Here is a 27,910-nt window from a genome sequence, read left to right as displayed (position 1 = left end):
ACAGTGTAATAATTGATTGTGGTGACGGACAGTTCTGGTGGAAACAGGAGAGTTGAGGTGCACATTGAATTCTGCCGTGATTTGATCAGCTGTGGTTTTATGTTTTTTGGATACAATCCGGGTTAGCACCCAAACATCCCTTTCAGACAGCTTCCTCTTACAGCGTCCACAGTTAATCCTGTTGGATGTGGTTGGTCCTTCTTGGTGGTATGCTGACATTACCCTGGATACCGATACTTGATACATCACAAAGACTTGCTGTCTTGGTCACAGATGCTCCAGCAAGACGTGCACCAACAATTTGTCCTCTTTTGAACTCTGGTATGTCCCCATAATGTTGTGTGCATTGCAATATTTTGAGCAAAACTGTGCTCTTACCCTGCTAATTGAACCTTCACACTCTTACAGATCTTACTGGTGCAATAATGTGCAATTAATGAAGATTGACCACCAGGCTGCTCCAATTTAGCCATGAACCTTTTAGTTTCATTGTCCAACCCCTGTATATACTCGTTTATTGTTTCTTATGAAATCAAGGGTATTAAAAAGAGGTTATCCTGCTTTAGTTGGAGTAACTGTCTCTACTGTCCAAGGAAGAGTTTCTGCAAAACTTTTGATTTGATTTGCATTCAGTAAGAAGAGATGCATGGTCCTATCCTATGGGGTCCTATTTTATTGGCAATACTTCGCTCTATACTGGGAACAGACAGGCTGTGCGTTTGTGCATATTTGCACAACTGTTTCTGCAATGGGTTTAAATAAAAAAAAAACATTTGGACACATAGTTTGCAATAAACCCAGCAATGAGATCCTGTAACAATTAACATGCAGAGATCGGTTAGGAGACATAGTGTAAACTCAATTACTCTCTCTCTCTTTCTCTCTCTCTCACACAGAAAGAGAGAGAGCGAGAGAGAGAAAGAGAGAGGGAGAGAGAGAGCAGTCAGTCACAGAGGCGGCAGCACGACTGGCTGCACCTCCAGAACACTGAGGGAGAGAAAAGTGTGAATTAATTGAAGGTGAACGACAGATTGTCCTTCACTCCGTCCCCCCAGGAGACCCCCATCCACCCTGCTCATTCTCTCTCTCTCTCTCTCTCTCTCTCTCTCTCTCTCTCTCTCTCTCTCTATTTCATTATTTCCTGCTTCACTGCCTCTCTCCTCTTATCAGCCTCCCTCTGTCTCACCTCCCTCTGTCTCGCCCTCTCCACACACACACACACAGAGAGAGAGAAAGAGAGAGAGAATATACACACCCAAGGGCAAATGTGTGCACACACATCCACCTCTTCCTGTGAAAAGCTATATATATATGTTGTTATTTATATGTTGTCAATTAATAAAAACTATACTGTGTATGCTGCATTTGACCATGCACTCCTCTCTTACTGTCCCAGACTCTCATCTTGCTTTCTCAAACTTGTTTCTCTCTTCTCTGCCTTTCTTAAACTTGTCTCTCTCTTCTCTGTCTTTCTCAAACTTGTCTCTCTCTCTTCTCTGTATATCTCAAACTCTTTTTCTTGTCCCTCTTCTTTCTCTTGAATTTGTGGCTCTCTTTTCTGTCTTTCTCAAGCTTGTCTCTTTTCATCTTTCTTTCTCAAACTTGCTTCTCTCTTCTCTGTATATCTCAAACTTGTCTCTCTTCTCTGCCTTTCTTAAACTTGTCCCTCTCTTCTCTGTTTTTCTCTAACTTGTCTCTTTCTTCTCTGCCTTTTTCAAACGTGTCCCTTTTCTTTCTCTTGAATTTGTGGCTCTCCTTTCTGTCTTTCTCAAGCTTGTCTCTTTTCATCTTTCTTTTTCAAACTTGTTTCTCTCTTCTCTGTCTTTCTCAAACTCGTCTCTCTCTTCTATTTTTCTCAAACTTGTCTCTCTTCTCTGTCTTTCTCAAACTTGTCGCTCTCTTCTCTGTCTTTTTCAAACTCGTCTCCCTCTTCTCTGTCTTTCTCAAACTTGTCTCTCTTCTCTGTCTTTCTCAAACTCGTCTCTATTTTTCTGCCTTTTTCAAATGTGTCCCTCTTCTTTCTCTTAAATTTGTGGCTCTCTTTTCTGTCTTTCTTTAGCTTGTCTCTCTCTCATCATTCTTTCTCAAACTTCTCTCTTCTCTGTTTCTCTCTTCTCTGTTTTACTCAAACGCGTCTCTGTCTTCTCTGCCTTTCTTAAACTCGTCCCTCTCTTCTCTGTCTTTCTCAAACTTGTCTCTCTTCTCTGCCTTTTTCTAACGTGTCCCTCTTCTTTCTCTTGAATTTGTGGCTCTCTTTTCTGTCTTTCTCAAGCTTGTCTCTCTCTTCTCTGTATATCTCAAATTTGTCACTCTTTTCTGTCTCTCAAATTTGTCTCTCTCTTTTGTCTTTCTTAAACTCGTCTCTCGTCTTCTCTGCCTTTTTCAAACTTGTCCCCTTCTTTCTCTTGAATTTGTGGCTCTCTTTTCTGTCTTTCTCAAACTTGTTTCTCTCTTCTCTGTATATCTTAAACTTGTCTCTCTCTTCTCTGTCTTTCTCAAACTCATCTCTCTTTTCTGTTTGTCTCAAACTTGTCTCTCTCTTCTCTGACTTTCTCAAACTTGTCTCTCTCTTCATTGTCTTTCTCAGATTTCTCTCCTTCTCCTCCAGACTCCTCTTTGTCTTTCTTAGACTCATTTCTTTCTCTCACAGATTTTTTTTGGACTTCTCTTACTCTCTTAGACTTTGTAATCTCTTTGTCTCTTTCTCTTTCTCTTATCTTTTTCTCCTCCTCTCTCAGCTTTTTCTCTCCATCAGAGTCTTTCTTTATTGTTGTCTCTCTGTATTTTTGTCTATACCCCAATTTCTTGCAACCCTGTATAAATAATAAAGAAATTCACTTAAATATATTCACTTTATTGTTGATGGATCTTTACAGACGGAAATAAAACCCAGAAATAATAATAATAATTAGAAGCACAGTATTAATTAGTATTTCTCTTAGAGATAAAGACTTCTTCAGATGTCTTTAGGTACAGTTGTGGTCAAAAGTTTACATACACTTGTAAAAAAACAAAATGTTATGGCTGTCTTGAGTTTTCAATAAGTTCTACAACTCTTATTTTTCTGTGATAGAGTGATCGGAACACATACATGTTTGTCACAAAAAACAGTCATAAAATTTGGTTCTTTCATAAATTTATTATGGGTCTGCTGAAAATGTCACCAAATCTGCTGGGTCAAAAATATACATACAGCAACATTAGTATTTGGGTACATGTCCCTTGGCCATTTTCACGGCAACTAGGCGCTTTTGGTAGCCATCCACAAGCTCCTGGCAAGCTTCAGGTCGAATGTTTGACCACTCTTCTTGACAGAATTGGTGCAGTTCAGCTAAATGTGATGGTTTTCTTGCATGAACCCGTTTCTTTAGCACTGTCCACATGTTCTCAATGGGGTTTAAGTCAGGACTTTGGGAAGGCCATTCTAAAACCTTAATTTAGCCATTCCTTTACCACTTTTGATGTGTGTTTTGGGTCATTGTCTTGTTGGAACACCCAACTGCGCCCAAGACCCAACCTTCGGGCTGATGGTTTTAAGTTTTCCTGCAGAATTTGGAGGTAATCCTCCTTCTTCATTATCCCATTTACTTTCTGCAAAGAACCAGTTCCACTGGCAGCAAAACATCCCCAGAGCATAATACTACCACCACCATGCTTGACAGTAGGCATGGTGTTCCTGGGATTAAAGGCCTCACCTTTTCTCCTCCAAACATATTGCTGGGTGTTGTGGCCAAACAGCTCAATTTTTGTTTCGTCTGACCAGAGAACTTTCCTCCAGAAGGTTTTATCTTTGTCCATGTGATCAGCAGCAAACTTCAGCCGAGTCTTAAGGTGCCTTTTCTGGAGCAAGGGCTTCTTTCTTGCACGGCAGCCTCTCAGTCCATGGCGATGTAAAACATGCTTGACTGTGGAGACTGACACCTGTGTTCCATCAGCTTCCAAATCCTTGCAGATCTGCTTCTTGGTGATTCTTGGTTGACTCTTGACCATCCTGACCAATCTCCTCTCGGCAGCATGTGATAGCTTGCGTTTTCTTCCTGATCGTGGCAGTGACACAACTGTTCCATGCACTTTATACTTGCGTATAATTGTCTGCACAGTTGCTCTTGGGACCTGTAGCTGCTTTGAAATGGCTCCAAGTGACTTCCCTGACTTGTTCAAGTCAATAATTCGCTTTTTCAGATCCACACTGAGTTCCTTTGACTTTCCCATTGTAGCTTTTGTAGCTGAGTCTAATCACTGGGTCAAATGAGCCCTATTTAAATGGGCTCATGAGAAGTCAACAGCTGTAGTCAATCAGAATCACTTACAAGAAGTGAAGAGGCCATGACATGAAGCTAATTTGATTGACACAACTCGCTACATCACCAAAATTGACAAATTTTGTTGCTGTATGTATATTTTTGACCCAGCAGATTTGGTGACATTTTCAGCAGACCCATAATAAATTTATGAAGGAACCAAATTTTATGACTGTTTTTTGTGACAAACATGTATGTGTTCCGATCACTCTATCACAGAAAAATAAGAGTTGTAGAACTTATTGAAAACTCAAGACAGCCATAACATTATGTTTTTTTACAAGTGTATGTAAACTTTTGACCACAACTGTAAGTGTTGAGTTGCAACTCATCATTCTCAGTCTGCACACTCTGCTCAGTCACTGTGTAGATTATTTCCTTCCTAATTATAAGAAATGCAACACTTTTATTAGTTTTTTTTTTTTTTATACGTTTGATTATCGGCTTCTTTATTCGAGTGTGAATAAACGAGTTCACACCGCGGGATCTCTGTACATTTTCCACTTCAACAGGAAACTAAAACTGCGTCACAATCGCTCAAACAGCTCCGAGAAACAACAGCGCTGCACCTATCGATTTTCCGCTTCATTAAAAATTCCTGAAGCCGGTGTTGTAAATAATAAAGACAGAAAGCAAAAAAAAAAAGAGAAGAGAAGAGAGAGAGAGAGAGAGAAAGAGAGAGCAAAAAAAGGCTGCTCTGCTCTGGTCTGATGAAGACGAAGAACCTGGCTTTTCTTTCTTAACATGAGAATTTAAGGATATGTAGACTGTTATCAAAAGTATTGGGACACTTATTGGTTTATTCATTTTCTTTTGAAAGCAAGGGTAATTAAAAATGGTTCATCCTCTCATTTGTCTCTATTGTCCAGGGAAAGAAAGCTTCTAACTAGATTGTTGAGGAACTTTGCTATGAGGATTTCTTTGCATCCAGTTACAAAAGTCTTTTTTTTAGGGTCAGGATCACAGGGCATCTCACGATACGATTTTATCATGATACGTTGCCCATGATAATGAGATAATGATATCACAATAATGTAATTCTGTGATCGCCTTCTGTAATGTAACACAAGACGATTTTCTATGACACTTTACTGCATCTGTGTACTAAGTACTCATAAATAAGTACATACCTGGAATTATGGATTTACTGATTAACAACCAGTATTCTTTACCGCACCATATGGAGTAATGAAGCAGTAACTTTAGTAAGTCTAATTGAGTGATCAGTCTTAGACAGTTTAGAGCACCTATGTTTCAATAAAGTATAGATATCAGGCGCCACATATTAATAATAAATTGCAAACAAAATATAATATGATATGTTGCAATATCGATACTTTTTTCCACCCCTAATCACCACCCCACCTTATCACCAACTCACTCATCACAAAACTATTGGATAGAGTACCATCACATGGGGTCTGTCGAATGACATTGAATTAATCTGCTCTAAAGTGTCCAATTACTTTGATTCTACATTTCTATCTAGAGGGTCTAAATAAGCAATAGGTGCAACGTGAAATACCTAAACAGGCTAATAAAGCATCTTTTTTCTACACCCAATTATTATTATTTTTTAGCTGATTACTAATCACGTGATATGCTGGCAGTATTGGATCAGATACAGCAGTGCTGCTGGAGTTTTTAAACACTGTGTTTAATCTCTCACTGTCCTCCACTCTATTACACACTCCCACCTACAGCTGAAACACCTTGTAGATAAAGTAAAGTAAAGTTTACAGTGTTGGTCATCTTCTAGTCCTTCATCAGCGCTCACAAGACTCTGTTGTTGAACTATTCTGATACTAGCAGTAGGGGGCCCTAAAATAATATCACAATATTTTGTCATTCTATTGGCGATATGACAAAACACTGAATAAAAAAAAAAAAAAAACACGATACTGATACTCTCTAGTAGATATATAATGGGAAATGAGAACAGTGTGATTTTTTTTTTTCTTTTGCTAAAAACAAACAAAAAAAAAAGTAGTACCCTGATGTGATAATTAGGGTTGGGTGATATGGCACCATATTCCAATGTATAATATCATTCAGGATATTCAAAAATGTTGGCCATATTATGGCTTATGAACTGTCTAGTATGTCTCTAGTATGAATGAATGCCATGTGAGACGTTTTGTGTAAATTTCACTGTATTAGTGATCTCTGAAGAATGACAGGATTTTGGCTCTAGTTCATGAATATTTATACATGCAAATATATCGCCTCTGATTGGCTAACAGCACTGCAGCAGAGAACGCCTACCTGCCTCCCCCCTATAGTCAATTTTACAGCTCTAAAACTCAAAGGACAAAATGTTTTCATAGATACAGCCTTAGTTATAAAGAGATACATATATAAAGTTAACCCTTAAACTTCACTTAACGTCTTAACGAGTCTCAGCATCGTTCGGCCCCACGGCCGAAAGAAATGTTACAATTTATTTCTCTTCTTTCTTTCTCTTTCTCTTTCTCTTGTGGGGTTCTGAGCATTATAGAACAGAGTGAAAAAAGGATAACAATAAAATATACAGAGAAACAGATACAGAACTACAGTCTGTAATTATTATAGAACTACAAAGTGTCTTTTATGATCAGGATGGGTGTAGCAAAAAGAAGGTGGTTATAATGTTATGCTTGATCAGTGTATGTGCTCATTAGAAGTGGGTTGTCCCAGAGACTGTAAAAAAAGATGGACGCCGTGTCGCCGTTCCCATTCATTCAATGACAATGAAGCCAAAATCTTCCGCCATGTTGGCGATCCTGATACCCGAGTCTGCGCAGTAGAGACCAGAGGAGGGAGGAAGACTACTCATTTAAATAAACCCGCCTCTGAGGGCTGCCTCGAGGTCACAGACTGCAGAGCGGAGCGGAGCTGACGGTCTGTTATTGGTCCCGCCCATAACCAGCCCTTTTACAATAACCACACCTTTTTGAATAGAGCTGAATAACGTGTTAAAAAAACGAATTCTGTGGGGATATAAAAAAATGACAATATAAGCAGAGGTTACACTAGCTGTTACATTTGAATAATGGAGGTAGAATTACAGTATATTAGAAAAAGACGTGATTGAAAGTTGTCTGTTTTGCTATTGAAACCTATGGGGATGGGTGGGGTTACACAGCTTTCTGAAACCGAACAGCAGGGGGCGCCCGACCTGTGGGGGCTTCACTTTTGAGAGACGATGCTCTGTCCAGCTATACATGGGTCTATGCGTTGTCTACAGTGTATCAGCTATGGAAAATGTAAGTTTCTTCCCGTTGTTGTTCTGCTGTTGTTTTGACTGCTGTTGTCCTCCCCAGCCCTTCGCTGTCAGTCAGCACCTTGACACCCATTAAAATCTCCAGGACCTTAAAGCCCCCCCTTGCTTTTTTGTCCCCCCTGCGCCGCGGACCCCCTCTTTACACAGCCACGGCATCATTCTTCACTGTCAGCCCATCGATTGATCCGCTTCTGAGGCCGTTACCCGGAGCTGGCGTGGTCAGATACAAAGCCACACAAGGCAATCCATCACACACACTGCAACACTTAACGTGACAGTCCAGTCTCTTTCTCTCGCTCTTTCAGTTTCTCTCTCTCTCTCACACACACACACACACACACACACACTCACTCACACACACACACCCTTGGCCTGTCAGCTCCTGGCCGCTGGTATTGACGCCCACAGCAGTGGCAGCACAGCGACGTGGCTACAATTAGTGCAGTCTTCTGACAACTACCCGATAAGGTTGAACACACACCACCTCCCACACTACACACACACACACTACACACACACCTTCGCTGCTGTCCCATGGAGGCAGTCAGGCTGTCCTGAACTACTCCACTGCAGCCCTGAGCAACACAACAAACACTTGCCCAATGACCCAACATTAAAAAGCAAAATGTAGCATTTTTACTATTTATTCTTATTATCAGCTTATTATTTTAGAATGTCATTAATAAGGAGTGTGCCATATCGTATCATACGAAATAATATCGTCAACATTTTTTAATACTGTAAACGATATTTTACCCTGAAATATCATGCTATATCCCACACCCCTAATTGTTGTTAGCAAAAAAAAAAAAAAAAAAAAAAAAAATCACACTTTTCTTATTTCCCATTATATTGTATATCTACTACAGACAGATTTTATCTGTCCAGTATCATTTATTTTACTTTAACCCTGGATATATTGAGATATTTGGAGAGCATTATTATTAGTATCATGACATCCTGGATCATTGACTTTTGTCACAAATCTGATATTTTTTTTGTATTTTTTTTTATATCTCAGTTAGGGATGTGCTATATGATATTATATGCAATTATAAAATTTAACTCTCATTTTGTTGCAGTAGTGTCTTCCTATAATATATATATATATATATATATATATATATATATATATATATATATATATATATATATATATATATATATATATATATATATATATATATATTAAAAAAAAATGTGTTTTGTCATTTTGCCAAGAGTATCGTTAGTTTGAAAAAATACCATGTAATATCGTGATATTATTTTACCCCTACATTAATGCTTCATTGATGTAATAGCGAGAATGACGTCTCTGTCACTTCAAATCCATTTGTACACTGAGTGTGGCTCGGTGGAGCTCACAATTTTTTTTTGTTTTTTTGATTTTGGTTTTGTAACCTTTTCCAGACTGATTAGCATTAACTACTCGTTATCTAAGGTCCTTAAAAATCGTCTTTATTTGTGTCATGATACATTTTATCAAACTTTTATCAAACCTGTTGTAAAGAGCCCTGTTCTTTAAATAAAACAGGCTCCGCCCACTCACGCCTGATTGTCACCTCATTTATTAAAAACACCTGACTCTAATTTCTACTTCAAATTAACTGATGCACCTTGAGCTTGAGGGCTACTTTTGATATTAACAGACATGAAAAATTAAATAATTTTCCTCAATAAATAAATGAGCAAGTGTAATATTTTGTCTCATTTGTTTAACAGTGTTCTTTTTATCCACTTTTAGGAATCTGATTGTTGTTGGTATTGCACAAAAAGTGAATTTGCACATTCCACACAGCAGGAGACACATTTAACTACAGAGTGTAAATGCAAGAAGCTAAAATCTTATTAGGAATTAATCAAGATACCAGTCACATGAAGTGAGCAAGTGTAAACAGGAGTGAGCAAGTGTAAACAGTTAATGAGTTACTGTGATCTGCAGGGGATCTGAAAGCTTGCAATGATTGCGCAAATTACACCAAGCCTGGAAAACAATAAACGAATAATAATAATAAATGAAATTACACTATATTTAAGGCTGGAAGCTAGGGGTGGGCGATATGGCCCTAAAATAATATCACAACATTTCATGGTATAATCGCGATAATGATACTCTTGACGATATGACGAAATACTGAATTCAAAAAAATGATTTCAAGAATACACTACTGCACCAAAATGAATATTAAATTTTCTTATTGCATATGATATGATATGGCACACCCCTAACTGAGATATTAAAAAATACAAGAAATGTATCAGATTTGTAACAGAAGTCAATGATCCACAATATCATGATACTAATAATGCCCTCTACAGTATTAAAAAAAAAATAATGAAACTGGACAGATATAATCTGCCTCTAATAGATATATAATGGGAAATGAGAACAGTGTGTATTTTTCTTTTGCTAAAAACGGCAAAAAAGTAGTACCCGGATGTGATAATTAGGGGTGGGTGATATGGCACGATATTTCAGGGTACAAAATATCGTTTACGATATTAAAACATTTTGCCGATATTATTGTGTACTACATGATATGGAACACCTCTACTGGAAGCTTTATAATTTATAATGTATATCACAATATATATTTTTTTTTATTTTGGATGATTCAATATAATTCCAAAATTGAAATGAATGTTATAGCCACTGCCCTTGGTGTATGTAATCACAAGGTAAAAGAGCTGGGTGATAAGGCAAAAAATAGTATATCATGACACACAGTACTTCTAGTGTTTTGATAAGCAAAGTAAACACATCAGCAGTGGCAGACTTTGCTATTCTGCTATTTAAATATTCTTAAGAATATTACAGTGATTTGAACTTTTTTATTTTCTACATACTCTGTAATGTAATGCACTGTCAGGTCATTCTTCTATAAGCACTGATGATATCCTCATTATTCTTAAAAAAGCATATTTTCCATACAATATGAGAATTTATCAAGATACAATAAAATATTCATATATTGCCCAGCTTTAACTATATTATCATCATTGTGTAACATATTTAAAATTTATACAAAGCTAACATAAAGTTCCTTATCTGAGCAGATTATGTTTATTTATTAACATTCATACAAAAATGTAGTGGTTTTATACCACTGTGTTTTTTAAACCATCTCCAAAGCTCTACTAGCAGGAAGTCCAGTATTAATTATACATGCTTTCTTAAAGCTCACCTTCCGTCGTTTTTTCTTTCATTTTAAAATGTCTAGTTGTGGTCTCTAGTATGAATGAATGACATGTGAGCCGTTTTTGTAAAAAAAAAAAAAAGTGCTCAGGTGTCTCTGTATAGCTCTTTTTTAATGGACTGTTTTAGGGGTGTGTCCAAAATGACCGGATTCCAGCTTTGCTCATGAATATTCATACATGCAAACAGCATGCAAATATCTCTCCTCTGATTGGCTAGGAGCACTGCGACGCCCCTCCGCCGCTCTGCCGCTCACTGCCTCCCACCTCCTAACTGATGAGCGGTGATGTTGCGTCGCTTCAGCTCTGCCTCTGGGAGTTTCTCGAGCCAAGGTGGGCTGGTCTGTGAGTTTCTGCCTACGTAGGCAGAAAGATAATTCAAAATTCACCCGTTTTTCGGAGGGGGGGAGGGGGGATTTCTTTGCTTAGCTCCTGCAGACAATGGGGGCTGCAAAACAGTTTAATGTGCAGGTGTACACATTCAACTCGGAGAGACCTACTGTATTCCACAAAAAACAAGAAAAATCTGATTTTCGCGGAAGGTGAGCTTTAATGAAAGAACTATCAGAATGTGATTGCAGACTTTTAAATTGAAGTGCAGTGAAGGTCAGAGAGGAGGGTGTACTTTACCTTCTTAGCATCAAAATCCGGCAGCATGATGCAGGTAGCCCCCACCCACAGCGGGCACAGGAGCTTATTCACGATGCCGTGAACGTGGTGGAGGGGTAGAGTGTGCAGAATTACATCATCTCTGCTCCAGCCCCACTCGCTCACCAGACCCTGCACCTGAAACACAGGAACAACAAACCTGCTGAAGTGTCATCTCCACAAGTCAAAAGAGCGCTGGATATTAATCTTCGCAGATTTCTCTACTAAAAACAGTTTATTTGGGTGAGTAAAGCACTTCCATTTATTTACAGTAAGTTAGATTTCCAATTCTTTGTTTAAAGGTGCGTGATAGCTGTGATTAGCAAATGTGATTTTTAGCCATAACCAGCCGCGGTTAGCGTAAGTAAATGAAGTAAACTCTTTGAGAATGCGAGAAACAGAATAGTTGCTCTCCACATAGCTGATCTAGACTATAAAAAGATTGCTTACACCCTAAAACTGAGATACAGCACAATGGCCAAGGTAATACAGCTGTTTTCCAGGACAGGTTCCACTTAGGGTCAACCAACGAAAGGGAAGGAGTGCTGACAGCATTACTGCAGAGCTTTAAGAAGTGGGAGGTAAGCCTGCAGTGCTCAGTTCTTACATCACAATCTGGATCAACTCTGTCTGCATGGCACTATCCTCAAAAGAGCTTCTTCTAAAGTTGATGCACAAGAAAGCTCACAAAATGTTTGCTGAAGACAAGAATCCAGAGCATGGAACCAATACTGCAATCATGTCCTTTAGTCTCACAAGATCAAGATAAACTTGTTTGACTCATGGTGTCCAGCATGTGTGGCCGTGCCATGATGATGCCATGATGAGGACATCAAGCATGGTGGTGGTAGCATCATGGTCTGGAGCTGAATTCCAACATGTATTATGACATTCTGAAGCAAAGCATGATCCCCTCTCTTTGGAAAATAGGTCGCATGGCAGTTTTTCAACACAATAACGACCCCAAACACACCTCCAAGATGACAACTGCCTTGCAGAGGAAGCTCAAGATAAAGTTGAAGGATTGGCCAAGCATGTCTCCAGATCTAAACCCTATTGAGCATCCGTGGGGCATCCTTAAACAGAAGGTGGAGGAGTGCAAGGTCTCTAACATCCACCAGGTCTGAAAGAGGATTCTGGTGGCAACCTATGAAGCTGTATTGAACTCCATGACCAAGAAAGTTAGAGCAGTTCTGAAAAGCAATGGTGGCTACGTAAAATATTGACATTCTGGGCACAATTTGGATATTTTACTTAGGTTATACTTAGTTTTGTTGCCAGTGGTTTAGACATTAATGGCTGTGTGTTGAGTTATTTCGAGGGAACAGTAAATTTACACTGTTATACAAGCTGTTCACCGACTACATAATATCAGTAGTAAGTGTCATATATTCAGCATGGTCCCATGAAAATATATACAGTCATATGAAAAAGTTTGGGCACCCCTATTAATCTTAATCATTTTTTGTTCTAAATATTTGGATGTTTGCAACAGCCATTTCAGTTTGATATATCTAATAACAGAGTCGCCTGAGGTATGCAAAAGATAGATAGAAATGCAAAAGCACACCTTATGCGACTCTGTTTGTGGCGTGCTTGCAGAAATGGCTTATTTCGCATCACTCTCCCATACAGCTTCTCCTTGTGCAAAGTGCGCTGTATTGTTGACCGATGCACAGTGACACCATCTGCAGCAAGATGATGCTGCTGCTCTTTGGAGGTGGTCTGTGGATTGTCCTTGACTGTTCTCACCATTCTTCTTCTCTGCCTTTCTGATATTTTTCTTGGCCTGCCACTTCTGGGCTTAACAAGAACTGTCCCTGTGCTCTTCCATTTCCTTACTATGTTCCTCACAGTGGAAACTGACAGGTTAAATCTCTGAGACAACTTTTTGTATCCTTCCCCTGAACAACTATGTTGACCAATCTTTGTTTTTAGATCATTTGAGAGTTGTTTTGATGAGCCCATGATGCCACTCTTCAGAGGAGATTCAAATAGGAGAACAACTTGCAATTGGCCACCTTAAATACCTTTTCTCATGATTGGATACACCTGGCTATGAAGCTCAATGAGGTTACAAACCAATGTTGTGCTTCAGTAAGTCAGTAAAAAGTAGTTAGGAGTATTCAAATCAATAAAATGATAAGGGTGCCCATACTTTTGCACCGGTCAAATTTTGGTTTAATGCATATTGCACATTTTCTGTTAGTACAATAAACCTCATTTCAATCCTGAAATATTACTGTGTCCATCAGTTATTAGATATATCAAACTGAAATGGCTGTTGCAAACCTTTTCATATGACTGTAATACAATATATGAGGGCTGTACTCATTTTTATAAGATACTGTATAACATAATTTTGAAATATACATATAAAGTTCCTCTTTGTTTTATTTATTGAAGCTACAGTATAAAGATGGAGGCATGGAAATGAAATGGAGATAAATGCTCTGACCCAGGGCTCTTTATTTACACTGTAAAAGCCTTTAATGGCAGTCTGGGTCAGCTGATGAAGACTGGCAGGTTTATATGGAGACAGTGAGAGTGGGTTCTGCATGATTCAGAATGGGAGCAGGAGAGCTGATGACCCGCTGGAGGACAGCTTCAATCAACCTATCAGACCTGCAGAAAGAGGAAACACTGCCAGGCGGACGGACAGTCTGAAAGTGGGTTAGTGCTCATAAGCAATGTTCCTGCCATGCCCGGCACATCCACCACGTGCTGCACGGCTGGTGAGTGGCAGAGTGACGGAGATAATGGTCAGGCAGGTGAATCGAGTCAGGCTCATGATGAAATGGGGACAGCTCAAAAAAACGAGCTCAGCACTCTTTATTAACTGCACTCTATACAGAAGAATATGCTACTGTATATTCCAGAATTTCATGTGACGTTAAAATATATACTATATAGCATTTTGAGATATCATTAATAAACCAGTACAGTTTTGAATGAAAAGTTTTAATTCAACATTGATCAGCTGAAATCCCTTTTAGAATCTTTACCAAGCTACCAAATTAGTGCCCATTCCATCAGTAGAAAGCTTATCCACTTCAACATTCAGCTTTTAAGTGTCCTTTTGTGATTTAGGGAAGTACAGTACCAGACAAAAGGTTGGACACACCATTTCTTATTCACTGTGTTTTCTTTCTTTTTATGATTTTTTGCATTGCAAGTTTAATAAATTAAACAAACCATCACTGATTATAGAAACTTCACACTAGACCTCGAGCAGTTTGGACTGTGTGTCTCTCCACTCTTCCTCCAGACTCTGCTCCCTTGATTTACAAATGAAATGTAAAATTTACTGATGATCAGTGATGGTTTGGAGAGACATTTCATTTTCCAGCAGGAATTGGCACACTGCCCACACCGCCAAAAGTACCAATTGGTCTTATATTATATTCTTATTTTCTGAGACACTGATGTTTGGGTTTTCATTGGATGTAAGATCATTAACAATAAAATAATTAAACACTTAAAATAGATCACTCCGTGTGTAATAAATCTATATAATGTACAGCTCTGGAAAAAAATAAGAGTCCACTTACGATTGATTTTTTATTTTTTTTATTTTACCAAACTAAAAACCTCTGGAATATAAGAAGATGGATGATCACAAGCCATTTTTTGCACCAGGAGTAAAGGCATAAAGTTATCCAAAAGCAGTGTGTAAGACTGGTGGAGGAGAACATGATGCCAAGATGCATGAAAACTGTGATTAAAAAACAGGGTTATTCCACCAAATATTGACGTTATGAATATGAACTTGTTTTCTTTGCAATATTTGAGGTCTCATTTTCTGGAAATAAATGCTCTAAATAATTATATATTTTTGGGGAATTTGGGGGAAATGTCTGTAGTTTATAGAATAAAACAACAATGTTTAATTTTACTCAAACATAAACCTATACATAGCAAAATCAGAGAAACTGATTCAGAAACTGAAGTGGTCTCTTAATTTTTCCAGAGCTGTATATGAGTTTCACATTTTGAACTGAATTACTGAAATAAAATATCTTTTTAATCATATTCAAAAAATTTTTTTAGATGTATGTGTAATTTCTATCCTAATTGTTCTGCTATTATGTTATCGTTCTGTCAGTGACATTTAATGGTTTTAAAATGACAATAATATAGTTTATCACAATAATTTCTGGGACAATATCATCCATACAATTTATTTATTGTGAAAAGCCTTGCAAATACTAATGAGAATGTATGTCCAAACCTTTGATTGGTACTGTGGATTAATCTGCATCTGATTTTATATGCCTGAAAATGTGAATTACATTTTTGAATGCGGTGTGGATTTTTTGTGACTTCTTTAGTGTGTTATTTAATAAAATACTTTTTTTTAATCTTTTTAAAGACTTTTTTTTTATTGTCAAAGGCTTTGCAAGATTAATTAATGTTCTGATATTCCCATTCTTCAGTCTTTTTTTAAACAGCAATAATTATAGAAAATAATCAATACATCACTTAAAAACTAACATAATCATCAGTAACAGGCCTATTTCTCAGCGTGTGTACTGTATCGTGCTTGGTGTTTACCATGGCCTGCAGGGTGCTGTGTGTGTGGAGGACTCCCTTCGGTCTCCCGGTGGTGCCGCTGGTGTAGACGAGCATGGCGGGTCGTTCTGCCCAGTCCGACAGGGTCTTGGTAGGCTGGGCTGGGGGTTCTGCTGCCTGCAGGCTGTCCAGGCTGGAGGTCGGGGGCAGATGGAGGCAGGGCAGGCCCAGTTTCTGGGCTAGAGGCTCCAGAGCTTCTCCGTAAGGCTGTCCAGCCAGGAGCAGGGAGCTCTGGGAGTCAGATATGATGTACTCCAGCTCAGCCGGGGGGTGTTTCCTGTAGAGTGGCACGGCCATACCCCCGCACATCCAGGCTGCCCACTGGGCCACTGTGTACGACGCGTCATTGGCACACAGGAAGGAGATACGCTTGCCCTGCAAATCTCCAGACTCGCAGGCTAGAGCTTGGCTAATGTGCCCTGCTAAGCTTCTGCTGGTGTTGTAAAGCGAGCTGTAGCTGTGTTCTCCACTGTGGTCAATAATGGCCACCTTCTCTCCGTAATCCAGAGCTTTAGAGAACACAGGACTGACCTTCTGTCTGGTTCTGAGAACCGAGGACGTGAAAGCTCTACGGGCGACATCTCCCAATGACCAGATACCAGATCTGCAGTGAACACAGGAGTGTGAGGATCTCCACACTGCCGCCACTGAAACATACAGCATGATGGATAATCCAAGGAGATTTATAGCTTTATGAGTTGGGGAGCATCTTTAACTGGTTGAGATTTCAAGAATCTGAGAAGGAGATAAATACAGATATGTGTTAAATGTGTTAATTATATGCACACTTACTGTACCAGTCAAAACTGTATGGACACACTTCTTCTCATTCAATTCATACAGTGTGATTTTCTACATAGTAAATTTAATATTAAGACTATATTAAAGCTCTACAGGAATACATGCAGAATTATTTAGTACACAAAAACTGTTAAACAAACTGTTTTTTTACTTTAGATTAACGCATTTATCTTTGAGGACAGAAGTGCACACTCTTGGTATTTTAATCTCAGTGTCTTCATGAGGGAGAGTTTTAAAGGAGTTCCTGGAGGTGCTGAACAATAGTTGCAGCTTTTTCTTTAAACTGTGAAGCACCATTTCACTTAATCAGATTTAGATCAGGGGATTGTGGAGGACAAGCGCTTTTTTTTACTGTTTACTACCTGATTCCATATGTGTGCCTTAATTTGTTTAATGTTCCTTAATATTAATCTACAATGTAGAAAATAAAAAAGAGGAAATACAGAGGAACACTGAACTGAATATGAAGGTGTGTCCCAACTTTTGACTGTACATTAAGTCTCTTTAACAGAATAAGGTACTACAAGAGGTTATATGCTGTACTGATCTTTGAGGTAAAGCACAAGGCTAATATAAATTGATTAAAAACATAGTTCAAAATACATTGCCTGGCCAAACAAAAAAAGTTTGCATCAAAAAAAAGGTCACACACTATTATTTAGTTGGATCGCCTGTCAATGTCACACGATTTATTTTAATTCAGGGTTGCATTAATTCTTCACCAAGATCTTGCAGCAGCATTGATGATGGTAGAGTCTGACCACTGCCCAAAGCAGCTCTTCTCCATCCAGCACATCCCAACGATTCTCAATGAGGTTAAGATCTGGACTCTGTGGGGAACTCTCTCAATCCATGTGTGAAAATGATGATCTCATGCTCCCTGAACCCTGAACTCTTTCACAATTCCAGACCCATGAATCCTGACATTCTAGTCATCTTGGAATATGGCCGTGTTCATCTGGGAAAAAAAATCCATTGATGGAATAACCTGGTCTATATTCAGTATATTCAGGTAGTCAGCTGACCTCATTCTTTCAGCACATACTGTTGCTGAACCTAAACCTGCAGACCAACTGCAGCATCAACCCCACATTACTTACCTTACCTTACATTTAGGTGGCATTTTTTTTGTCCAGGAAGTGTATATTACTGTGTAAAAATAGAAATAACTGCTTTTGTTCACATAAAGATAGCTCTGTAACTAGTATTTTCTTTCTTATTAGAAATTACAGATGAACCTAACATTAGACAGCTTCTGGACTTAACAGTAAGCGTGTTCTAAAATGTGACTGGTACTGTGTTTATTTAATATTGGTATGTAATTATTACATATAGGATACAATTCATAAAAATATTAATCTTTCATAAAGACCAGCACTATAGCTGCCTTTTTATGTATTTAGTGTATAGACCGGATGTTGTTATTAGCAGAAACTGCTATAATAACACATTTCTGGTCTCTGTATGTTTAATTTCAGTGCATTAAAGCTTCATTATTCTCTATATTGAACATTATTACACAGCAAATTCTTCAGGAAGAGGTTCAGCACTGCTTTGTGAAATATATTTAAAACAGCGGGTATTGTATAAAATACAGAGCTTTGAAAATATGTTTTATATTTAGTATTTAACATATACAATCTCCTGCGCTGGAGAGAGCCGGGGCGACACGGCGCTGAATTGCAGTAACACGGGTTACAGCTGCGCTTTTCTCCGCTGCTTATTAGAAATAATAATGATAAACTACTAATAATAAACCCCCACGCAACAAAAGCGCTGCGGTATAAATAAGCTAAAGCATGAAACTTTAAAATAACAGTAGAATTATGCGGGTAGAATATTCAGCGGCAGCTCCAGCGTTTAAAAAACAAAATAATAACCTCTTACCTAAAAGTCACATCTGAAGCTGTGCGCTGCTTAAACCATCCGGGTGGAAACTAAACCCAGGCGGAACTTTCGAGCAAGCCAGTCTCTGCAGTGAGCTCTGCTGTCTGTTTAAACTGTGAAGCAAAATGAGCTTAAAAAATCAACTCAAACTTGATTGAAATTATAACGTTTTATTGATTTTGTTATTATTATTATTATTATTATTATTATTATTATTATTATTATTATTATTATTATTATTATTATTATTATTATGAAGCACAATTCAGCATATAATCACTGTCCAATGAAAAGCATGTATCTTCAAAAAAAAAAAAAAAAAACCTTACAGGGGCTAAAACTTTTATTAACTGTAATTAATTAAACCCCATGATTTTTGATGACTCCACCCTCAGCTCAAAATAAAAAAAAAAGGCAAAAAAAAAGTGTGTGGATGAGTAGTTTGGGAGGGGCACTGGGTGATGTATGGGTTTAGAGGCGAGGCAGGAGATTGGCTGAGCTGCAGCAGCAGCAGTGTGCCTCTGATAGAGCTGAGATGCAGATGGTTGGACGTCAGCGGGGGGTGGGGCTGACTGCATGTTACGAGTATCCGTGTACCAAAGTACAGGGAAACATCATCCTTAAACCTGAGGGGGCACTGCAGAGGCAGAATTTTTAAGGTTAAGAAATGTTTATTAAACATTTTAAGCAGGACTGGTATATTTAATAATAATAAAAAAAATAACATGTCAAACTACCATTCAGACTAGTTCCATGAGGTGAAATCAGGGCTGGTGATACTGGGATGGTTGTAATGCCTTGTAGCCAGTGACGTTCATTTATATTTTAAAACATAGTTTGTCAACATCATCAACAAAAATGAATTAAAAAAAAAGGAGTGGGGAGGAGGTTACTGGAGAGAGGTGTTGCTCAGACGTAAAAACAGCTCATGAGAAGTACAAACATATACCATTCCGACACCCTATTAGTTTAAATACTAGTTCCATCACACCTGCACACCCCCACTCCAGCAAGAACATAGCAGACGTATGTAGTCTAGTATGAAGATGATCTCTGCAGAGACTCAAGAGAACTCCAGATAAACTCCACTTTAACTAAACTTCTTTAATATATTCACTTTCTACTACAATGCATTCATCTACAATGAGCATACAGTACAGGTCAAAAGTTTGGACACACCTTTTCATTTAATGAGTTTTCTTTATTTTCATGACTATTTACATTGTAGATTCTCACTGAAGGCATCAAAACTATGAATGAACACATGTGGAGTTGGACCACAGTGTAAAGAAGGAGGCAAAGGAGCGACAAGTGCTAAAAAAAAACATCTCTAGGAACTCCTTTCTTCAAGGCTGTTGGAAAACTTTTCATTTCAGGTGGCCACCTCTTGAAGCTCATTGAGAGAATGATGCCAAGAGTGTGCAAAGCAGTAATCAGAGCAAAGGGTGGCTATTTTGAAGAAACTAGAATATATATATATATATATATATATATATATATATATATATATATATATATATATATATATATATATTAGTATTTCATTTTTTTTGTTAAGTACATAAAACTCCACATGTGTTCATTCATAGTTTTGATGCCTTCGGTGAAAATCCAAATTTTCACTGAAGGCATCACTGTAAATAGTCATGAAAAAGAATGTGTGTCCAAACTTTTGGCCTGTACTGTATATGCAGTTGAAACAGGGAAACAGATTCACAGCCTAGTGCATCTCAAATTTATCAACTTTAACATTTTAATAGAACATTATAGTCATCATAGCTTTTAGAAGAATGTGTTTTGGTTTGGGGAGGGGGATTGGGGGTGTTGCACTAAAGGACTCTGTGGTTTGGTCTAAGCTTTTGTCCTTATTGGCATTTTTTTCTCCTTATATTGCTTTTACTTTTATACTTTAAGTAGTTTTGAAACCAGTACTTTTACACTTTTACTTAAAGAGTAAAAAGCTTGAGTTGATACTACAGTAGTATTATAAACCCTAGTATCTACTTTTGACACTTTAGGTTGGGTTAAACATTAGCTTTAGCTTATGATAAGCATGTTAATACAATACCTACTGCAATAACACAGTAAATGCACATTGATTTAAAAGATAATGGTACAAAACAAAAATGCAGCATTCAATGAGAGACTAACATGTAACTATACCATTCATTTTATCCTGTGCCACCTTTGTGTGTAATCATTAGGGCTATGACCCTGTTACATATCCTATACATTTATGCAACTAAGTTAAGTTGGTATATAAAGAAACAGATGCACTTGAACAAGCTGAAAGTTACTGAATCAAATCTGGACTTTTTCAGTCTCTTTCAGTCTTACGAGTTGAATTTCTTTTTTTTTCCCCATAAAGAAACGCCGCCTCATTTTGAACAACAAAGACGGCAAGCAAGGACAGACGTACAGGCGGAGAGCCAAATTGGTGGCTTGACACCTAAACATGTGTTGTGCCATTAAGCTGTTGTTCGCTGGTCTCTGCGCGAGCCTACTGGTTTTGGCATCGGCTCACAGCACGGGCACACTCAGCCACCAGCTGGCAGTCGCGGGCCTCAGATAAGGACTGCTCGGAGATGGCACTCGTTCAAAAAGTTTTCACTTCCCTAAACCCCTCCGTCGCAAACGAGGATGGCATGTTCCTGCAAACTGGAAGCTTTGTCTCAGAATCTCCCCTCCAGTTTGAGGAGTAGTATCGTCAGCGAGTGATCCGTTCACACACAAAGAAACAAAGATGCTGGGAGAGAAGATGCCCTTCCGGAAGACGAGCAGGGTGGCATTCAGGAGGATGTGGATTGCATTTGCTCTCGTTTGATGCAGGTGACGGTGTTGCCATTCATGCAAAGCTGAATTCATACCTTCTGGAATTTCTTCTCAGGTTCCTCCTAGAGGACGGTTTGGAAGACCGCGGCCATCTACCATGTTTTGCGGCGTGGTTAGTATTCATTTTCGGTTGCGGGGTTGAGCGATGTTCTTGGCACAAGTCTTGAGGAAACGCTGGAATACAATACAATAAGGAACATGGTTCAGGGCGGACACAGGGTTGAACGGTATCCAGCCGAGCGGTGATCACCCCGGCGTGTGTTTCCGCCGAGACTGCGGGGCTCCAAGCCAGAATACTCATTGTGGAGCCTCGGTGTTGGCAGGTAAACCGTCCGGTAGCGGGCGCCAACTTTCTGTTCGCTTGGCGCAGGATTCTAAGGAGAACATCAAACGAGAGAAAGGCTTGGGAGCCACCTCTTGTAGGATACTAGCAGAGAAAGCTGGGAACGGAAATGGTGGGGAGTGCCAAAATGCATGGGGTTGGCACCAGATGAGAACGTCTTGGCAAGCTTCTCATCACCCCCCTGCTTTGCCCCGCTTGGAACACATGGCACACCGGCGGCGGCATCTGGCCGAGCTGACTCCCGGCAGCTGCGCATTGTCTTCGCCAGTTGGGATGGTTGGCACTGCCACTTCATCAACTACCTGTGGCTCCTCCTGGGTGTAGAGGGGCAATGAATTATTTGGCGTCGCAGCTGCAAACTTGACTTCCTTCCAAGAGATACCGCAGCACTGTAAACACACGCCACACATTCTTATACACCCTCGTACGTACACACTAAACGGGAGGGAGTTGTTGGGAATCTACACTGCATCTGGATTGTTTTTAGTGTTTTTTGGCAGGGCATCTCTGGAATAGCTGTAACCTGTTATTAACGTCAATTCCATAATTGTCCATCAGAACTTTTGGGATCTTTTTAGAATTTTGAACCTGGTGGAATTTCTCAAGACTCTGCAGGCCTCCAGTGGATGAGTGTTTGTCTAAAGCTATGAGAGTGTGACTTGTTTTGACACTTGTTTCACCCCTTTAGAAGTAGTGCCCACGTCATCCTCAAGGGTCAGGTCATCACAAGGCCTCTCCTCTTGTGACTCTTGTGCGAGGAGAGGCCTTATGGTTATTCCATAATTTACATCCTCTGGTTAAAGCCGAAACACAGAGATCCTTCTTGGGAGTTTACGTCAAGCTTCAATAATGTATGTATGTTGCCCTCCATCTGTGCAAAAAAACATATGTGGTTATATTGCTAATTAAAACGTCTACTGTGAAGGATGCACGTGTTCTCTTCTCCAGGATATTCCCAAAGTGGCCCGTCCCACAAATGCCATTTCTTCTGACGTGATTACAAAGCTGGCGCTACTCGGACGGGATAATTTTCCTTTTTTTCTGAGGGTAGTCCTGTCATGTTCTCTAAATGTTGCAAAAGTGGTGCAACCCCGGGAGGGAGCGAGATGCCTTGGAAGTTTTGAATAAAGCATTGCGCTGAGCATTCTTTATGAGGGGATGACACGGTTGGTTCATCTCAAAGTGGAACAGCGATGCCAGTGCCGGGGAATGCTGACAGAGATCTGACAGAGGCATGTCACCGGCATTATTTTTTTACGTGATTCAGACATGCTTTTCATTTGGGAGCCTGGTGATGGCTTCCATTAAATGGCCCAGATCAGATTGATGATGAGTGGCTTTTGTTGTTCTGGGTTGCTGTTTTTTTTTTTTTTTTCGTTTTTATGCAAGAGCACCAGATTATATCTGCCAAGACTGGAAAGGAAGCAGCTTGGTAGTTGATGGTGTGTTTTTTTTTTGTGCTCAGCTGATGGAGCTTTGACCCAGTGGGGTTTGGCTCCATCTGTGGCGGGATGACCCACTTTAGCCCACGGCCACGTCCAAGTGCTTTGTGTCCTGAGCATATGTGTGGTGGCAGGGGAATAAGCGATCATCACAGAGCGGGACGGGGAATCACGCGCCGGCGCTATGACACTTCCAGGCGCTATCTTCTCTGGAGCATATGTCGCTACCGCTGGTCCCTCTGTCCTCACACAATGGAGGATTTGGAGGAGAACCCAACTCCCCTCTTTACGTTCCAGGGTTTTCCTTTGTGGGGAATTGGGAAAGAAGGGATTAGTGGAAAGGAAAAAGGATGCATGCCTTGGTTATATTTGGAAGCATGTATGTGGTATATGTGGGTGCACATATGTGTAAGTGGATTTGAAACCGAAACAGGTATCTTCACCCCCTTCATTTCTAAAGTGGAGCTCATGCCAATGTTTTCTAAAGGGATTTCTCAGGTTTTAGAAACATTACGTTATAAACCATTGAACCGTTGCCTCATTCAGGCTGTGGATGAATAGAGCCTTTAAAGCAGCAGTTCCTACGATTTTTTTTCTTTCTTTTAAATTGAAAGCGGTTGTATTCCTGAGTTAGTCAAATGTTTATTCTAAGCACAGAGAGGTCTGGGAGGTTTGTGTGTTTGGGTGGAACTGCTTTCTACATTTTGATAGTATTTTATAAAGTAACAAAATTGACAAAATCAAATGAACAAAAACACCAAATTTCACACAAAGTAATGTATTTGCATTAACCTGCATTAAAAAAAGAAAATGGGACTGTCGCTTTAAGTATTGTGGTTTGAAATATATATATTAAAGTGATTTTTAAAAACATTTTTTATTTATTTATTTTTTTAAGTTCCTTGTAGTAAACATTGATGTTGCTTGGGTTTAGAAAAATATTGTAAAGGATTATTTAATGGTATTGTATTTATTGTCATGTGGATTGCTGTTATCATTTCTTTTCAGCTCATGAAAATTAAAAAATAAGATTAAGATTAAAGGAACAATCAGTAATAATTGTAAGCAAGCGTTTGAATTGGCTACAGGAGTCCAATTTCCAAACACTAGACCAGAGTTTCCTGCTTCACCCGCTCCTCCTCAGACGCAAAGCTTACGTGGGTTGCCAGATTGACACACAGTGGCAGCGATTGACTTACTGTAATGAAGTCTTACTTTGTAGCTGATCAGTAAATACATACGTTTCAGTGTCCAAAATGCCCATCCCTACTACGCTAATGGTGGTAACACATTACCCAGCTACGGTTAGTGAACTTCTCTGAAGCTCAGTGATTACCTGTTTAGCAGGAAAAACAACAACAACAAGCTCTCCCTTTTCTATGGCTGCAGCACACTGTTTTTTTGTTCTGTTGTGTTCTATACCTGGCAACCTCTGGGTTTATGTAAAATCTAGCTTCCATAAAAACTGGAAAACAAGTAAAAATAAATACACAGATGGATGTAAGCCATTGTCTTGTGCACTTTCTACACTGATTGCACATAAATAAAACATTACATTAACACTTTCTTTGCTTCATATTGCAGTTTACTTTCTTTTTGGCAAGAGACGTTTAGCAAGAACTGTTCTGATGATACATATTTTATTCATGTGCAATCAATGTATACACTTGAATTAAGTACAAACACTTAATTTCTAATGTATGAATACAGCAATAACTCTGCACTTTGAGAACATTGAGGATTTCTGCAGGCTTTAGGCTTGATTTTTGAGCTTTAAGGCTTTTTACATTTGCATTGTCTGAATGTACTGCTTTTTGAATTTTTTGTTTTGTTGATTATTGCTGTTATTGTATTTACAATAATTTATACAACAAAGTACAATTTATCCAGTGTAGATTTACATATAAATGAAATGCCAAATGTTATTTTTGCATGGTTTATTTAATATTTTCTATCAAGCCAACATAGTTTGTGGGCACTCTTTCTAATGCATTCAGTTACTTTAAATTGTTCCCATTGTTGACATAAATGTGCAAAAGCACACACACAAATACACAGCTCGTCTTGTCACTCTAGAGAAGTACAGCCAATAGAATAGGACCTCTGATCAAATTAAAAACATGAACCTGTTGCCACCATTCCTAATGCCAGGTCTGGGCTGGTTAAGGGATAAAAAATAAATAAATCGAGCTATGGAGAAATTGAACTGCAATCTCTGGAATGATGGAGCTCCATCCAATACTACTGGATGGGAGGAGTTGAAGAATTAGTGATGAAGTGGGCTGGTGATCACCCAACATCCTGAACTCACTACTAATCACTACTAATTCCCTTGATTTCAGAAGAAACAATAAATGAATCAAACAATTGCAACAGAATTTGGTGCCCAATAAAGACACTGAAACTGGATATACCCAGTGCCGTTTTTTAGTCCCCTTTTCTCCAAGTGTGTATCTGTGGTCACTGCAAAAGGCAAACTTCAATCACCTTCTCTTTTAAATTGCGAACAGGTGCAAAGATCTACTGTCCTACAGCCTGGTTCCTATTGGGATTTACATTTAACCCTTGTGTGGTGTTCGGGTCTGTGGGACCCGTTTTCATTTTTCATCAAATGATACTAAAAAAATATTTTTTGTAACTCAAACTCATTGGCACATTTTTTGTGAGAAACATATATCAAAACACATTTTCAATAAACACGCACTGTACATCCCCCCCCCCCCCCCCACACACACACACATTTATATTACATACAGTATGTTTGGCCAAGGGCTAATAAACATTGCTTCATTTGTAACTAAACAAAAGTTCTACTCATATCTTGAGTTTAATTCATTTTCTTTTACATTTTATTAAAAAACTAATAAAAAAAGAGTAGCACTTTTTGAAAGAAAGGTAAAGGGCAAATATTAACCATGTAAGCTGTTTATATTACTTGCAATTTAGATGAAGCGAGCATGTGTAAAGCATTTTAATGTAAAATTGCTTAATTTTGCTGAATTAAATACAAGTAACAAAGTAAACAAGGAACAAAAATATGAACAGGGTTAATAGTTTTTATCATTATTGCGATATGACTTTCTACGATAAACACGCTGTTCATACAGGACAAAACAAAGCTGGAGGTAGAGTGAGGTAGAGAGCTAGGTGTTATGTTAGTTATGAGTTTGGCTTTGAGTTGTTTTGCCAGGTGTTGTGCTGAATTCTTGCTTTATGTCAGAATCTAACTCCCCTTCATGTACACTGCCATCCCCCGTAGCAGAAAAAAATAGTATGATTCTGCTGAAATTCATTGTAATTTCTGTTGATAAATAAGGGTAATCTACTGTTACAGTAAATAAATGAATCCCCAGTTAATATGAATTTCTATAACAAACACACTGTTCACACAGGACAAAACCAAGCTGGTGGTAGAGTGAGGTAGAGAGCTAGGTAGAGGTCCAAAGTGAGGACATTTGCAGAACTACTTCACAATCCCAAATCAGTAGTTCCATTTCTGGGCCAAATACTACACCAAGCCTGTGTTCCATCAGCACAGCTCTGATTTAAAGTATATTTTCATAACTAAATTTGGTCCAGTCAGTTTCGGTTTCACACTGCAGTTTAGTAAATTTAGTTTAGTTAGTCGGGGCACATTTTGTATTGCATGAGGACGTTATTACCTCGCTATTCCATGCACGAGCATCCGTGCGCCGGCGTATCCGCCCAATTAATTTTTTTTTATTCAGACAATTGTTTTTTTTTCCCAGCATTTTATTTTTTACTCAGTAATTGGGAGTTTTCCAGTGTAGCAAAGTAAATTACTTATGTCAAAATGTACTTGAGTACAAGTAAAATGACCTATTTTAAAAACTTCTTTAAAAATTACAAATTACTCATAAAATTTACTCAATTACAGTAGCATGAGTAAATGTAATTCATTACTTTCCACCTCTGCTGTTTACAACCTGTAAAGTCATCTGCCATCTTAAAGTAAAGTCATGCTCTGTACAGTGATGAGCCCACACTTCAGGTTGTAAACAATGTTTTTAATCAACTTTTTTTTTTGTTTGTTTAAAATTATTAGTGCCTCGTTTTAAATGTCAGAGCTCTCCAGATTCTACCTATGAGGTGTGGAGCTATTTGGAGCCTGGATAACGGTGAGAAAAAACAATGAACAGTCATATGAAAAAGTTTGGGCACCCCTATTAATCTTAATCATTTTAGTTCTAAATATTTGGGTGTTTGCAACAGTCATTTCAGTTTGATATATCTAATAACTGATGGACACAGTAATAGTTTACATATGCCACAAACAGAGTCACCTGAGGTATGCAAAAGCACAAGCACACCTCAGGCGACTCTGTTTGTGGCGTGCTTGCAGAAATGTCTTCTTTCGCATCACTCTCCCATACAGCTTCTCCTTGTGCAAAGTGCGCTGTATTGTTGACCGATGCACAGTGACTCCATCTGCAGCAAGATGATGCTGCAGCTCTTTGGAGGTGGTCTGTGGATTGTCCTTGACTGTTCTCACCCTTCTTCTTCTCTGCCTTTCTGATATTTTTCTTGGCCTGCCATTTCTGGGCTTAACAAGAACTGTCCCTGTGGTCTTCCATTTCCTCACTATGTTCCTCACAGTGGAAACTGA

General features: G+C 38.8%; 1 protein-coding gene across 1 annotated transcript in view; it reads right to left on the bottom strand.

The window, feature by feature from the left end:
* Positions 1–18,737, bottom strand: part of acsf3 (acyl-CoA synthetase family member 3) — a 69,351-nt gene extending 50,614 nt beyond the window's left edge. Inside the window, exons 1-3 of the mRNA XM_022665155.2 lie at positions 18,667–18,737; positions 15,961–16,713; positions 11,389–11,544 (exon numbers count right to left, since the gene is read on the bottom strand). Of these exons, the coding sequence (XP_022520876.2) occupies positions 11,389–11,544; positions 15,961–16,641 (837 nt within the window). The 5' untranslated portion in view covers positions 16,642–16,713; positions 18,667–18,737. The remainder of the gene's footprint in view (positions 1–11,388; positions 11,545–15,960; positions 16,714–18,666) is intronic.
* Positions 18,738–27,910: the final 9,173 nt, after the last annotated feature.

The sequence above is a fragment of the Astyanax mexicanus genome, chromosome 23, assembly GCF_023375975.1.
Source record: "Astyanax mexicanus isolate ESR-SI-001 chromosome 23, AstMex3_surface, whole genome shotgun sequence".
NCBI lineage: Eukaryota > Metazoa > Chordata > Actinopteri > Characiformes > Acestrorhamphidae > Astyanax > Astyanax mexicanus.
This window is presented reverse-complemented; position numbering and strand designations above follow the sequence as displayed.